Source organism: Catharus ustulatus, chromosome 29 (assembly GCF_009819885.2).
Source record: "Catharus ustulatus isolate bCatUst1 chromosome 29, bCatUst1.pri.v2, whole genome shotgun sequence".
NCBI lineage: Eukaryota > Metazoa > Chordata > Aves > Passeriformes > Turdidae > Catharus > Catharus ustulatus.
In genome coordinates, this window is record NC_046249.1 from 6281509 (window position 1) to 6298379 (window position 16871).

Consider the following 16871-nt stretch of genomic DNA (forward strand, 5'->3'; position numbering starts at 1 on the left):
GCACCCTATAGTCCGGTGCATCTTATATGATCTACAAAGTTGCGAATTTTGCCAGCTCCCGGCGGGTGCGCCTTATAGTCCAGTGCGCCTTGTGGTTGTGAAATTACTGTACTTTGTTGCACGAGCGTCCTCGCGAATGAAAGTGTGGCTTATACGCTGGTGCGCGTTATGTATGGACAAAGTATGAAACATTTCCAACACCTGGAAGTGCGGCTTATGCTTCGGTGCACGTTATGCTCGTGAAATTACTGTACTTGATTCAATCTTCGTTAAATTTTTCTTTGAATGGCCTTCTAATTATTACTTCTTCACTGTTTGCTAATGCATAGTGTATCTTGTCTCTTCTTTCAGGGTTGTACCTTACTCCTCCTGGTTCTTTTTGTGTATGATGTATTCTTTGTATTTATCACACCCTTTCTAACAAAGGTAAGTAAAGTGCTTCTCTGTTGCCTGCTACCCACAGAGCAAAGTGTAATGACTTGTTTCTGTGTGTGTTCCTAAATGATCCCAGAGCTGCTAAGTGAAGTGCTGATTTACAATTTTCCCATTTTTTTTTTCTTTAGACTGGGGAGAGTATAATGGTGGAGGTGGCTGCAGGTCCATCTGATTCTGCCACTCATGAAAAGGTACTGCATGTTTTCTGAAACTCTGGCACTAACTTTCAACTATTGCACTTTTAACTTCTCTAAAATTCAAGACCACAAAGCTGAAATTAAGATGCCAGTCTGAAAAGAACTTAATGTGGGAATAAGTGCTCCTGAATGTTTATACTAGAGGGGCAATGCAGACTTATAGTGGTTCATTACAGCAGCTGTGGTTTTCCTATATCTTTTTTTGACAGGGTTTCAATATAAGAAAGCTGGTTAGCTCAGCTTCACAAAAACGTGACCACATCTGTAAATATTAACTTGCTGCTAATTAAACATAGGCACGTTTTCCTAAAGAGATAAAACATAGTCAGTCTTCCTTTTTTGACATTTGCTTTATGAAAAGCTGAGGCTATAGGTAAAGGAGAGAAACACAAGTTGGAGACAGAAGAAAACAGAAGTCAGTGTTCAGTGGGTTTGCGCTGTTGGACAGCAGCCAATTGCAGGAACACCTTACAAGATGTGGCTGACTCAGGGAGGAAAGTGTGTGAGATGTAGGAGACAGTGAGATATAGTGAGCAAAACAAAACAATTAGTCTGTAGGAAAACCTGGTTTTGTTAATTTAAGGATTCATTTGATCTATTTCAGCAATGAATGTAATAGTGTTACATGGGAAAATAGCAAATAAAATAGTTATTTGCAGGACATGGGTCAATCCATACAGTCCATACTAATTTCTTGACTTCTTTTGTTTTCTCTCCTGTACCCCTTTAGCACCCCTTTGGATTCAACTTTATACATAGAATGAATTGTATAAAACAGTAATGAAAATATAAGCATATAAAATTATTTTGGCACTAACATAAGAAAAGAATAAAGAAAATAAAGTTTCTTTAATGTACTATAATAAAGAGAATACAAGTTTGCAATGGACTGTGGCATTCTGTGCCTCACATTGCAAATTATGTAATAAGTAGGAACACTAAAGACAGGGAAGAATCTTTAAAGTGATTTGAAAAATTACTTTTTAACATTATTCATGTCTTTGTCTTTGAGGCTTTCATTGCACGCAGGTGAATGAACTGTATAAATTATTATTTCTTATGCTTGTAGCAGCTTACCTATGTTTTGTACATACCTGCAGCTAAAGCAGAGTTGATACTCAATTGTATGTGAGGACTTTGAAATTAACATAGCATTGAGAAAGTATTTCATCGCTTCCATCTTAAATGCATTTTAATAGTTGTGAGTAATGTTGTGTGTAATTAATGTGTTAAAAGATACATTTTCTGTATTTTAAGCCTGCAGTTTGAATTCAACAGGAGCAAGTTCTGGTAGGTAGTGTCACTATGCTTTTCATCAGACATATGTCTCTCTCATTCCAAGCTCCCAATGGTCCTGAAGGTTCCACGACTGAATTCCTCACCATTGGCTCTCTGTGACAGGCCTTTTTCTCTCCTAGGATTTGGAGACATTTTAGTTCCAGGTATTGTTTAGCATGTTAAGAATTTTACGTGTTGCATTGTCATATTAGTTTATTCCTCTTGTACACCTGCTTCAAGTGGTAGGTTTGATTTGATTACAATAAACCTGATAAATTTTCACGTATAGGGTTATAGGGGTTTTTTTGTGCACTATTCACCTTTTTTACAAGAAAAATGCACATTTATCTTATGGTTCAGTTTCACATGCAGTGATGTCAACAAATGTTGTGATGAGAAATTGCAGGAGTTGACATAGCAACTGATTCTATACTATAAAGCATTTTTCATAGTGTGGTGATAGAGGAAGTCATTTGTCCATTTGCACATGGTTTAAGTACAGATGCCTGACGACTCAAAACTTCCTAACTGTTAGTCACACTACATCCCGTGTTTCTATCACACATTCTCTCAAATTTGATTTTAGATAGTATGTAGAACTATTCCTGGCATCACTGCAGGTGAAAGAATTATTCACATTCTGGCTTTCAGATTTCTTCTGAGAAATAATTTGTTTACTTTCTTGTGTTTTGGGAAATATGAACTCTGTCATCCCTATTAGTCTCCCCCCTCCCTCCAGCCTGCAGCAGGCATAGTCATTAACCATAGAATTCTACTGTCTTCAGTACCAACTTGAAGGGCTGAACTTACTCTTGCTTTTGTTGTGGACACTGTATTTTCACAAATGTTTAGTAGGGATGGGATGACATTTTTATCTATGATCTGCAGTTTGTAGCTGTTTATTTTACTTTTGGAGTGCTTCCAATACGTGGGTCTTGTGCCATCCAATAACTGGTTTGTAAGTTGTGCAGCCTCCTGGATATGTTGTCATGGTGCTTAAACACAGGGTGCCAAGGAAGTTTTTTGGGGAAAAAAATTCTTCAAAGTTCCTAGCTGGTTTGATGGTTTTGTTTTTAACATGAAGTGTGGGACTAGGTTGAAAGCATATTGTAACTGTTCTTTCTTTTCCTAGGCTTACTGGTAGCCTATTGCCATAGATTTGATATTCAGGTGCAGTCATCCAGAGTCTATTTTGTAGCCTGCACAATAGGTATGTACCACCTGAACACAAGACCTGCAGGAGTGGCTCCCTCTAAAAGCATGTCATCAGTCTTGCATGGCATTGTTTGGGGATTTTATCTTTTCCCTCCTTTTATTATTAAACAGAAATATTTAGCAAAGTGCTTTCAAGGCTGGATCTTTGATCACCAAACTAGCTAATGTTGCTTCTCTGAGCTCTTTTGAATGCCATAGGTAGGGGGAGCTTCTTGTTACCATGGCTGCCAAGAGTCTCAGTCTACCCTTGTAGTTACAGTATCTTTACATGTGTGCGGTTACTCATTGTGGCTTCTTGATTCATGAATCTTTGACTTGATTGTGCATGAGAATTCAGGTACAGGGATACCATTCTATGACTTTGTTCTTAATTACTTGTGTATTCTAAAAATCCATAACCTATGATGCAGGGAATTTCATTATGATGACTAGAATATCTCTAGATCCATTTTCTTCTTTAGTTTGTAAAATCCACAGAGTTATGTGCCATGAACTTAAATACTACTGATGAATATGATCTGACAGATTCCTGTTGTCCTTCTTACAATGTACTTCTGCTAGCAAAGACTTCTAATGCTTGCAGCAAATTTCATGAGAAATTGTCATGAACAACTTTTTTAGAAATTCTTTTGAAAAAATACCTAGATTCATGGATACTTCTAACAGGGGTAGAGAGATACTTTTATTGATGTTCCAAATCATTGTCTCTCATATATAGTAAAACAAAATTGTTGTCTTATCTAGTACTTTAAAAATGTGCTTACAGAAATAGGAAAATGTATTGATAAAGAGTCAGCAGTGTGCTATTGCAGCACCAAGAATGAGCCATGTACAAGGCTGAATTAGCAAGATGGAGTCAGCAGTTATGAGAGGAGTGATTATTCCTCCCAATTTGTCACTTAAGATTGAGTTAACCAGGAACCCTGGTGCCACACAGACATTGACATACTGGAGTAAATCCAGTGGAGACCATCAGGATGGCAGAAGACTGGAAGCACAGGGTTGTAAAGAGAAGAGAAAGCAAAGAGGAGATTCTGTTGCTGTCCACAGCTACCTAATTGGAGACTGCAGAGACGACAGAGACTTTTCCTACAGGTGTGCACTTAAGATGTGAGGCAATGGACTTTATTCACAGTAAGAAAAAATAAGAAATATTTTAATTAGATATAAGGAATTCTCAATAATAACAGAATATGCCCCCTCCCCACAAAAGCATTTTCCAGAATTGTGAGGAGTTTTTGATTATTCTAAGATCTGAGATCATCAAGTCCAGCCAGTCCCCCAGCACTGCCATGGCCACCTCTAACCATGTCCGCAGATGCCACATCTTTTAAATCCCTGCAGGGATAGGTACTCCACCACTGCTCTGGGCAGCTGTGCCAGGACTGGAAAACACTTCTGGGGAGGAAGGTCTGCCTGATATCCAGTCTAAACCTCCCCTGGCAGAACTTGAGGCCATTTCCTCTCATCCTGCTCCTTCTTCCCTGGGAGCCACCTGGTTGTGCCCACCTCGTTGTACCCTCCTGTCAGGGAGTTGCAGGGAGTGAGAGGGTTCCTCCTGAGCCTCCTTTTCTCCAGGCTAAGCCCCCCCAACTCCCTCAGCTGCTACTCTCAGACCCTTCCCAGCTCCGTTCCCTTCTCTGGGCAGCCACTCAATGTCTTTCTTGACCTTCTGAAAAATATCTGGACTCTGGATCTGAAGAAACAGTTGGATTAGCTTCATTGTCTTGAAAATGTAATTGAAAATAATTACATTATGAGATCAAAGCTGCTTCTCTCCTACTAAATACATTTTACCACATTTATGCAGAAATTAAATAGTAATAAAATCGTATACGCTAGAACAGGCTGGCTTTTATTTTAACTGTGGGGCAGGTTAGTAAGAAACAGCCAAAGCCAACCCAAACAAGAAGTGCATTATAATGGTCAAAATATTTGTCTGTATCTGCTGAATTCATAAATGTAGTATGAGGCACAATATTTCATATATTTATTTTGCTTAAGGTAGTTAATTAGTTGCACAGTATGGACTAGGCCAATCTCACTACTTTCACATGTTACTATCAATGGAAAAACTGTAGTATTCCAGTTTTACATGGTATAAATAATGCTTCTCTCTAAAGATACCTGAAAAACGTCTGCAGATGTTTTACATATTGCTTGAAAAAGTTCCTTTAAAGGATGCTCCTTTATCCAATTAATTAGTTGTGCTTGAGCGAAGCTATATGTGAATAACTGGTTTTTGCTGGGTTTGTTTTCTTCCAGCATATGGCATAGGCCTTCTTGTGACCTTTGTTGCCTTGGCACTGATGCAGATGGGCCAGCCTGCTCTTCTCTACCTGGTGCCCTGTACTCTGCTCACCAGCTTCGTGGTGGCCCTTTGGAGAAGGGAGCTTGCCATGTTCTGGACGGGCAGCGGCTTTGCGGTGAATACCAGTTTGATATGAGTGTCTTCAGGAAATACTAATAATATAAAAACCTAACTAGAATTAAAGTTGAGTAAAATATTGCAGTATTATCACACAAACACAAAGATTTTGGTTTTGCTTGATTGTTTGCTTTTTTACGTACTTTTTTGGCCTCAGTGAGGTGTTCTGGTATTTGCAATGTTTATGGCCACTTAAATCAGAGTAGTGAAAAGTAAAGTATACCTTGTCTATCCTTGATTGTGTCAAAATATTACTTTTTTGATCTCTCTTGGAAGTACCAGTAGTAGTAAAAAGTTACAATATTATATAAAATGTGGGGTGTAGAACAACATAATATACTCTTAAAATATTTTCTTCATATTTTTTCATAGCTTACTGTTTATGAAGGTGGAAATGTAGTTCAGTGTAGTAAATTATCACTTTGTTTCACTGTGCTGCAACTGAAATTAACTTGATTCAAAAAGAAATCATTTTTATCATGATGTATGATTTTAGTTTTTGAATACTTATTAGAAGATCAAACCTATCAAGCTAGAGGTTCCCCCAGAGAGTTTTATTTTATTATTCAACTATTTGTGATAACCTTCGCAAACTTCACTAGAGAAATTAATTTTATTGTTAGAGAAATATTCGAGATCATCTGAAATGTTATGTAAAAGTTGCCAGTTCTTGTGCACTGATAGTAAAGGTGGGCAGAACGGGATAGCCAAGGACCAAGTGCCTGTTGCTACCTTATCAGCAGAGCATATCTGAAACTGGTGAGGATCAATCACTCAGAAAGGAAACACTTTTCTGGAAGGAAAAATTTCCCTGGTGTTCTATAAAACACAAATAATGCATAACTGTATGCATCTGTCTACTGCTGGACAATCATAACAGAGTTGATGGACATTTACAGTAATTTCACAACTATGAGGCGCACCCTTTTGACTAAAATTTTCCCCCGAACCCGGAAGTGCGCCTTATAGTCCGGTGCGCCTTATTTGATGGACAAAGTTCAGAAATTTGCCTACCCGAAAGTGAGAGCTGCAAGCCACGGGGGGAGCCGGCAGGGCCACAGCTGCCAGGTGGAGGTGGGGCGGAGCGGCGGCAGGCACACCCCGGCCCCGGGGAGGCGGCGCGGAGCAGCAGCAGCCATAGCCCAACCCCGGAGAGGTGGCACGGAGCAGCGGCAGGCGTGCCCCGGCCCCATTGAGGCGGCACAGAGCAGCGGTGGCCATGCCCCGGCCCCGCTGAGTACAGGCGGGCCTGGGGGCCTGCGGCACCGCCTCTGCTGCGTACAGGCCTGGCCGGGGGCCCGTGGCTGCTGGGTTGAGGCGGGGCCTCGGCCAGCAGATGCACGGGGTGAGCTGGGGGTGGAGCCTCGCTGCAAAAATAAAGTGCACCCTTTAGTCCGGTGCGCCTTGTATGATTTACAAAGTTGTGAATTTTGCCAACTCCCCAGGGGTGCGCCTTATGGTCCGGTGCGCCTTATGGTTGTGAAATTACTGTAATCTGCATCTTGTATGGCCACTACCTCAGATAACTGGACACAGTAATTATTGTTTTACTTCATTTTGACTGTGATCTTCCATTTACAGAAAGATCTACCTCAGCCTCCCATGGTGATAGCTCCTGTCAACTGCCCTCAGCTTCCCAAAGACAGCAGTGTACCAGCTTCTCAACAAGACACCGAACAAATGACCAATCCCACCCTCCATGTGAAGGAGCTGCACAGCTCTGCCTCAGCTGAAGAGGAGTTGGCTGATACCAGCGCAAAGACAGACCAGTCAGAAATCTCTGTTGCCCACAGTGAGGAACCAACTGCTCAGAATAAGGATGACCTTGAAAGCAAATGCCTAAATGCAGAACAAAACCAGTTGGAATAAGTGATGTGATAAGAACTCCTGCTTTCCTCACGAACATATCTATATAAAACCAGTATGTATTTAGGACTGGTTTAGTAGGGTTTACTTTCATTGAGGAACCTCACTAGGAATCTGATCATCAAATCCAACAAGGAGTGTTCTGTCTCCAGCTTCGGTACAGCTGTATACTTAAAACATCTTTCTGAAATATGGTGCTCTCCAGGAGTTCTGATATGTGGGTTTCAATGATCACTTGTTAGTGAATGCCTTTGACCATTTGTTCCATTTGCATTATAGCAGGGTAGCCTCAAGAGTCTTTATTTACTCAGTACTCTGTGCTTGTGTGGCTGTTTCACTGCTTTATCATGGTGTAGGTTGACATGCAGAAAAAGCATTGAATGAGTGTGCTACAATGCTTACTTGAGAGAAATACGGTCTCTTCTTCTTTTTGACACTTTCCTGTTGTCACCATTTACTTTACTTCTCCTGACTTGTCAAAGCCGTTTATATAAGGGAATGCATTATTATAAACTGACATTCAGGAAATGCAGAGAATGGTTAAGTTACCATTACTCCAAAAGGCTTTATGCTACCATGGTGCATTAAATGCATCTCTTAACTTTGTTGTCTTTGTTTTTACTTCTAGGTACCTGGGATACTAGTTTAGTTTAAAAGGCAGGGTTAGTAGAGCTCCAGGAAGCTTTCTAAGCATTCATGAGAACTCTAAGGGCTCTAATAATAAACAGGATTGGTCACAGAATGCTGCCTGGAAGCAAATGCATATTAGGAATGTTTAGAAATAAAATACAAGCCAAATAGATTTTAAAAAAATTAGGTAGTAGCACTATACTAAGCTTAACAGGCAGTAATTTCATTGGGAAAATGTTAAAGCGTAAACATTCTTATGTTTGGGGCTTTGAGCTTCTTTTGTTGTTCATTCAAGGAATATAATTGTGATTTCTAATTCTGAAGAAAATAGTCTGTGTTTTCATTTCAAATGACGCACATATGGTGCTAGAGACAGTTGTGACTTAAAAGCTACTTGCTGCTCAGTCACTTAAAACTGCCTAAGTCATGTTTTGTCTTTGTCCCAAGAATAGCCAAAGCATAGTCTGTCAGGTTCTGGAATGAGCCTGGGAGCTCACCTATCATTTTGTATCTCTTGCTACATTGTGAAGGAATTTATTAATTTAAAAATTTTGGGGTGTAGCTTCATATACTTCGTATTCCTGAAGTTGTGTGTTTTCCTGTATAACATGATTGAGTCTTTTATGCATCAGCTTTTGTACATAGAAAGACAATGGGATTTGTGTATTACTTGTTCCATCTAAGTATATTTGGCTTTATCAGAGGAGTCTGTTCTGCACTTAAGTTACAATTCCAGAAAGCCTCAAACACTTCACATGAAAACTGAAAGAGAAAATTGAAGTATTATAGGATCCTTGGATATGATTCCAGATTGCATGGAAGAAATACTCTTGAGTATTTGAGAGCCCAAAATGTCATTTACAGAAGTATTGTCACAGTGATGCAGTCAGAGGCATCACTGTTAAATTGAGAGTCTCCAGTTGGGATGTTGAATTGAAGAGCTCTCTTTTCAAGTCTGTCAGTTAAATATCAACCATTGTCTTTTTGGCTGGGTCTTCCACAAGTTTGCCCTGTGCTTTTTGGATGAAAGCTTCTGTGGGCAGTGGCAGCATTCTTTCCCTAGAATGTGAGCAACTTTCTCTAAAACCACACTGCCTTCGGAGTTTTACCAGCTCTTGCTTAAAACCTTGAACGTTCTCTGATAGGATTTATTAAGAAGGTTTTTTGAAGGCTCCCTGAGTCCAATGGCCAGCACTACATTTAATTTACAAATTGCTCTAAAGGAAGATAGCACTAAAGCGATCTGGTTTTCAGTCTCCTCTTAATGGACCATTACTTTGGCCAGCAGTAACCTGAACCAGTTATTACTAATAAAAAGCAACAGAAACATTTTACTGAAAACTTCAGTCAGCTGGATTATGCCTTAATTTAAGGCATTTAATACTGTGTGAATATGGTTATTAAGAAAGTAATCTTGTGTTTAAATAATGAACTTGACAAATAGCAAGGTAAGTTGGAGACTGATTCGAAGTTCTGTTGGTTTTTGCCTTGATCATCTCTTAGTCAGAATGTTGTTTGGAGTAGCTTTCTACATATTTAAAAGCCAGCAGCTTTCTCATGACAAAGCATTAGGTATTATAACCTACATGAAAGTGTACTTTCACATTTGTTCTCTTGTGTGGTTAGGAAAGAGTTTATTTCTCAGATTGTTCATAGCTCAATTAAAACAGAAGAACTGGTCACACTGAACTAGGCATTTCACAGTTGCAGTCTGGACAGGTCTGCTTCACCTCAGGTTTTGGGGAATTTCCATCTGTTTTTAAGTTTAACTTTTTTCTCTCCCAAACAACAAAGATTGCAGGGGGAAAAAAAACCAACAGCTTCTCAGTGCAGTACCTCCAGTTACAGCGTGTGAAGTGGCAACAATTTACAGATTTTTACTATCTCAGTACTGTAAAAGTCAGGTGACCCTGGTGCTCCAGTTTGGCTGTGACTGTTTGGACTGATCAGTTAAATCTCTTCCATCAAAAACCAAGGCTGTATTTTTTTATCTTTGAAAAACCTCCCTGATCAGCTTAATTTAAAACTTAATATTGTATAGGAAAATATGCATATCAGTTCAGTATGACTGACTGATTTTATTTGATGATTTCACATACACATTCCACACCAAATTTGAGTTTTAATATTTAAAGTAATTAAAATAACATTAATGTTAAAACAATGTTGATAGGCTTCTTGTTTATGTCTTTCACATACTAAACCTTATCTGTCTAGAAATTCAGTAAGGGTTCTGTTCCTGAGAACTTATATGTGTTCAGAGGAAGCATTTATTTTAGTCAAAAAGCCCCAAACAAATACAAAAACCCCAACGACAGCCTGACTCTTTGGATCACAATATTGAGGATCAGATTCCTTCCTCAAGTGTTTGTCTGTTTGGTTTTGGTCTGTTTGGTCTGTTTCCTCCTGAAAGATTACCCAAATGCAGCCAAAGGTAGAATGGAATATGAAAGACTTTACTGGGGGCAACAAGAGAAGAGTATCTGAAACCCTCTTTAAATTTTGTGGATTTTATTTTTCTTGTTACAAATGAAGAACATTCTAAATGAAACATATAAAAATAAACACAAAATAATAGATTTGAAAATATATCCTGTTTTTACCAGTGGCACTTATAAAAGTGCATCCACATATGTAAGAATTACACTTGCGAAAATGTTTCCTCTAAACTTGGGCAGATGCCAGACAACAGAAAATCTGCAGCACAACCTATTTTCCAAAAGGTTTATTAACATGTTTCATAGAAAACTTCTTTGTTTCCAAATTTCTTGAACACTTTCTATGGTCTTGGATAATTGGTCAAGCTTTCCCTTCAGAGGATGCTCTTTTCTTACAGTACTCCTCAGTATGCCTGTTGGTAAAAATGTCTTGACAGTGTTTTTCAGCCATGCACATTTCTGTGTTTCAGCTTTGGTTTTTCCATTCCCAAATTCCCAGTTGGATGCATTGTTCATGCATGCAACAGATCATGACTACCATGGTAGTGCCTGTTGACTTCTGAGAATGCTGGAAACTGGTGCTGACTGTGGAACCAGACAAAACCCAGCCAGCAGCCTGTGCTGAAATAACAGCATTGTGAGCTTGCAGACTGTGGCTGCAGCCATTGATTAATTAATCTGCCTTGGGTAGATGCTGTGAATTTACCTGCAGCTCTTTAAAACAACCAGTATTGGATATTTGAGAACAGTGTTTCCTTGAAGTTTAAGCATGCATGTGCTGTTTTAGTGCAAGATCCAGTACTTTTGTTCTTGTCTTTAGCCCCATGGCTGTTTGTGTGATTCTGGTTTGTTGCTCTACATGGGCAGTATAGGGTGTTAAGCCCATGATACTTCTTTTTAACAGCAACTTCGTGGACTGTCCATGAACAAACCAGAGTATTCTGTATACAGTTGCATTATTTGGTGTGTTATTTGTAGTACTGTGGGCTGAATATGTGGGCCAAGCAGCAATGTATACAACTAATGGTTATCAATTTGTGGCACACAGCACATTGACACAAATGTGAAATACAGACATACCAGTAGATTGAAATACTCATCCTAAGCCTGCAGAGATGTTGCTTTTTTCCATGACAAGTATAATCTCTGATGTTTTAAACTGAATGTAGGGCTGTGTGTTCAGGCAAATGAGGTCCAGAAATCATCAAAAAGGAACAATAAATCTTCAGTTATTTTAATCTCACATGTGGTTTCCCAGCTGGGGCAGGACATGAAGAACAGAGCTGCCCTAACAGCTTTTCAGTTTAGGATTTTACCAGTGGTGCTGGGTAGGGTGGAGAGAGGGAGGATAAGAAAAAACTGAAGTTGACTCAGAAAGCATGGGGGGACACTGAATAAAAAAGCCAGTGGAAGAGTTTGCTCCATGAGAGTTTACTCTGTGTGCATGATAAATACCCAGAAATCTGAAATGGTGCTGCAAATTGGGAAAACAATTTGTCATTTTCAAGTAGGGATGACATTAGAATTAATAGACTTAAATTGCAATAAGGAAATTTTGACACTGGTGGTAGGAAAATCTGTGAGTGTCTGACAGGTGAAGGGCTCAGTGGGACAGGGCAGTGGCCAGTGCATGAGCTCCTTTGGTTCTGCAAGAAGAGAATTGAACCACATCAACCAGAGTAATTTCATGCCACTGGCAATTGGAGCCAGCCAACAAGCCCTGGCCTGCCTGTCCAGATACAGTCTAAGGGTCAGGATTCCAGGGTGTAGTTATGTTATAGCATGAAGTTTATCCTGGAGTACTCAATTTATGTATCATGAATGCTGTCAAGGTGTTCTGTAACGACTGTGATGGACAGTTCAGCTTTTGTGAGACAAAGCCTATGTTTTCTGCTACTTAGAAGTGATAAATCATCTGGAAAGAATCCACATTAATTTTTTCTTTTTTGTCTATGTTTAATTTCTTAAATTGCTTCTGGCACCCTGGAACATTTTCAGAGCACGACAGCTTTGTGTGCTACCAGAAGTTTCCTTTGGGCAGTGGCATTTCCTTCCACTGATCCTCTCTATCATTTCTATTTATCAATTATGTGCTCTTCTGTGAGGGTTCTACCTTTTCCAGTTTTGAAGTTAAATATTCAAGTTATGTGGAGGAAAGATTACATTTTGCTATCTGTAGATTAGTGGTAAGTGATGTATTTAAATTGGATTTTCTTGAATTGGGAACTAGTGTACTATATGCAATTATCTATAATTTCAGGAACTAGCAGAGGACTTAACTTCCTGTGATGCAGAGGCTCAGGCTTGGTTCTGTTTCCCAGAAGCCCTTGGTGAGTCCAACAGCCAGGGGTTACAGGTGCACATGCTCCTCCGATTATTTGGAGCCACTGTTACAGTTTATCCAGTTTTCTCATAATATTTTTCTGCATGTCAACATGCAGAAATAGCTCCATGTGGCAAACTTCATCCTGGTGTTTGTCTCTGAGAAATTCTGAGATGATCTGCAAGCTAGGTTTTTTTTTCAGTTGGGAACTGCTTCCAGCTGACAGCCATGCACTGCATGTTGTGAACTGACTTCCAGTGTAAATATTGGTCAGCTGAAAATATGCTGACATGGTTTCAAAGTAAACCAGCTCATCACCTGCTTATGCCCCATCCCTGAAATTTCAAGGCTAGGCTGGATGTGGCCCTAAGCAACCTGAATCTAGTGGATGGCATCCCTGCCCATAGCACAGGCTGGAATGAGATGATCATAAAGGTCACTTCCAACCCAAACCATTTTGTGATTCTAAGATTTTATCATAACTCCTAAAGAAATAGGTGGCTTGGGCTGGTAGGAGCCCTGTTGACAGCCAGGTCCTCACAGTCAAGTGCTGCTGGAAGATCTCCAGCCCTGAGAACGTGATGCTGCATGGGCAGCAACAACCTCTTCAGTCAGGGCAGTGAGGCCAGCGAGATTTCCAGAGCCTGACCCTTGGGGTACACAAGAGTCATATCTGATGGTGTTTCCAATACAGTAACTTCTTCCTTAAGCCAGAGGTTTGAAATGGCTAGAAATAGCTCTTTTCATCTGAAACATATATCTGAAGTCATGAAATTGCCACAAACCTGCAGCACTTCTGCACTGTGGATCCAAGCCTTGAACCAGAATGGTGGGGAGCTGGTGATGTTTGGGGAGGAGCACAATCCTTTACATGGTTTCCCCAGCAAGGAACCAGAAGAGAATTTTATTGTTCTGCTCTGACTGATGTTGTTCTGATTTATGTTTAACAAAAACTTCAAAACAGTGGTTCAGGTTTAGTTTGACAAAGTAAAAACCCACAGTGGTGTAGTTTAATTTGGTTTGGGTTGTAATCTACTTTTTTCATAATCAGTAATGGAGACTTCAAAAGTGTTTATCAGAGGTGTTACAGCAGACCCTAAGTTGTCAGCAAGCCTCTGATGGCCAGTTAGTGCAGTGCCAGCCTGTGCTGGGAAGCATGTCACCAGTTTGTCTTCAACTCATACTTTACCACTTATCTCCTCCAGTGACCTTTTGACTCTCAAGCCTCAGAGAGTCCCACAGTCAGCAATGACTGTTGGAGAGCAAGAAGGAATCTCTTGTGTCACAACACACTTCTGGTGTTGTATGAAAGGCATGAAATGGAATTGGCCACTATGCTCAGCCTGGGGCCTGGGTCATAAGCTGTGTTCCTCACAGGGCTGAACACACTAAACGTCTTTGATCCTAAAGCCACTGACAGGAACTATGAGCTCTGGTACTTTCAGCCTAGCAACATAGGAAAGCAAAACCTAAGAAAAATCCAGATTTACAGCCCTGCCCATGGTTGCTCTGCTCATTGCTGACCATGTTCCTTCAAGGCTGGAGGAACTGGGGTCTGATAACCCACCAGCAACCCCGAGCCCCCTGTGACCCCTGCTAGTTTTACTTTACTAAAACTGCATCAGAAGTGCTGTGGGTGTGGATTGGTGGGAGGCTGGATGCAAAAATTTCAAGCAGCATAAAGATTATTTACAAGATAAGACCCATTTGGTTAAAATGCTCGTTTCTTGGATGCTTGAACAGTAGCTGCTTTTAGAGAGGAAGTTGATTCTTGGAGATAACATTATCAGTAGAACAGTCTTTAGTGTCTGGTGTCTTTGTGGAAGGACTTTGTAATGGTATTCAAATAGTAGTATATAGGGTATTGTTATGAAGAGTGCAAACTAAAAGATTGTTAATTTTAGCACTTGCAAATGCATCTTGTTTACCTCTGAATATGTACGCATAAAGAATAAACTTTAAGCTCATTTCAGGTACTGAAGGAAAGATTTTCTCTTGGTCCCATGTATTATCTTTTTTCTATGCAGTTTGGTCCCTTAATTTTTTTTTTTTTTTAATTAGAGAGAATAAAAACCCACACTCCAAAAAAGAACAGCTAAGGAAGCTGGCCAGTGTAGGAAACTGGTATGAAAACTTACTTGCAGTTATTTTTCCTACAAAAAAAATTTCAAACAAACAAGCTATGAAATGAAGTGCAGATGGGACATGAAGAATGAGGAATGTAGTTCTCTGTATGTTGTAGTCAGTGATACAGGTAAAATGAATGTCCTTCCCCAATTCCTCGGTTCCTACCTTGTATTTCCTTTCCCTTGTCAATCCAGTCTGTCGATGGCATACACCATGTAGATCAGGTTCACAGTTGCAGTTGATTGTGGGCTTGTCAGTTCCCCATGGGAAGAGGACCCCTCTCCCCTCACACAAGCTACTACTTGATGACTTGCAAAATTGTGCATACTGCATGATACCTGCAAGGACAGATAAATCAGTTATTCTGTGACTTTTGTCTATGATACAAGTATTTTCTGTCTATAGTACAAGATATTTTTTCTGCTGTTACTGTTTGCAAGTAGTAAGGAAGAACCGTGACCTTACTGATCCCTTGGTGTGCTGACACTAGGAGAGAGCCATTTTGAAGACCAAGTAAAAAAGCAAGTTTGTTTCCAAGTAGTAAAAAAAACATTTTTAGCAAACATTTCTGTTTTTTCAAAACTGTACGTCTTACCATAGTAAGATATTCAGTTCAGTCTGGGTGGCCTTTTCCCACCCTATGTCTGTATGGATCTTTATGGTTTTGATACCAGCCCTCCCTCTGGCTGAATTACAGCCTTGTATCCAATTGCACAGCACATCATAATATATATATTTTTTTATATGTAAATACATTGTAATACATAGGATTTCCAGTGCCTAGATGTAGATTAGCTTTCCTTCTGCGATGTAACACGGAAAAAACCCTATTTCAAAATTAAGAGGGATGGCAGAATCTTAAGACAAAGAGATGAGAAATATCCCAAGGGTTTCTGCAGAGTGAATTTTCTGTGGAATAATGAAGCCTGTTTCAGGCGTATATGGATACAATGAAAGAAAACAAACTTGAAAATTACTGGTTAGCTAGTCAAATTGCAGTAGGTTTTTTTTCCTTCTGTTTTGTTTTTTAAAATCACTGGAATTTCCTTTAGTCTGTTTTAGTTTAAAACTGTAAAAATTTTCAAAAAGTGTCAAATAAAGATACTTAATTTTTGAACTGAGTTTTGCTATTTTATATCACACTTAAGTTTGAAACACTCTTTTTATTGTTTGCTCCAGGATGTGATAAAATGTCTTTTGGAATTTAAATATCACTGTGTACAGCTCCCACCATGGGCTGGATTCCATGCAAAATTCTTAAAACTTGCTCAATACCAGAAACATCACATGATCCACCCAAGTAATCTCTTACCCTGGCTTTTGTAACCCTGACAGAATCCCAGAACAGTTTGGGTTGGAAGGACCTTAAAGCCCATCCCATCCCACTCCCTGCCATTGGCATCTTCCCAGGTTGCTCCAAGCCTCATCCAGCCTGGCCTGGGACACTTCCAGGGATCCAGGAGCAGCCACAGCTGCTCTGGGCACGTGTGCCAGGCCCTCCTCAGACGTTTAAAGTCGTGTGATCAGTTGTATGGATAAATTGTGTTTGACTACTCTGTTGCATGTTGAAATGTTGTTGCTTGGGAATGAAGTTGTTTACTAACAGTTCCTTTTCTAAAAATGCTGAATATCTATTGAATTACAAGGCAAATCATGGGTGTATCCAGGAATGGTACAAACTGACAACAGATACAATTCTACCCTGTGTTTCTGCTTAGTATGTCCTGCATTTCACTTCTAATTGCACAATACAGCTGAGAAGAGGGAAATTGAGAAATTTCTTGTGATATCTGACTCTAAAAAACAACAACAAAAACAAACAAAAACAAGTAAACAAACAAACACACACACACAAAAAAATCCCACCCCTTAAATAAACCAGCTGCAGCAAGACAGCCTTTCTGTCTGGGCTGTCACTAGGGAACCAAGAGACA

At 39.8% G+C, this 16871-nt stretch overlaps 1 protein-coding gene across 3 annotated transcripts in view; it reads left to right on the top strand.

Moving 5' to 3' along the window:
- SPPL2B (signal peptide peptidase like 2B) overlaps nucleotides 1–14796 on the top strand; it is a 34510-nt gene extending 19714 nt beyond the window's left edge. Inside the window, exons 10-15 of one of the 3 annotated variants that reach the window (XM_033082505.2) lie at nucleotides 352–426; nucleotides 564–626; nucleotides 1975–2074; nucleotides 3043–3120; nucleotides 5391–5551; nucleotides 7135–14796. In XM_033082505.2, coding sequence (XP_032938396.1) covers nucleotides 352–426; nucleotides 564–626; nucleotides 1975–2074; nucleotides 3043–3120; nucleotides 5391–5551; nucleotides 7135–7422 — 765 coding nt within the window. In that variant the 3' untranslated portion in view covers nucleotides 7423–14796. Of the gene's footprint in view, nucleotides 1–351; nucleotides 427–563; nucleotides 627–1974; nucleotides 2075–3042; nucleotides 3121–5390; nucleotides 5620–7134 lie in introns of all 3 variants that reach the window. The other 2 variants (XM_033082507.2, XM_033082506.2) reach the window with 2 other exon arrangements.
- Nucleotides 14797–16871: the final 2075 nt, after the last annotated feature.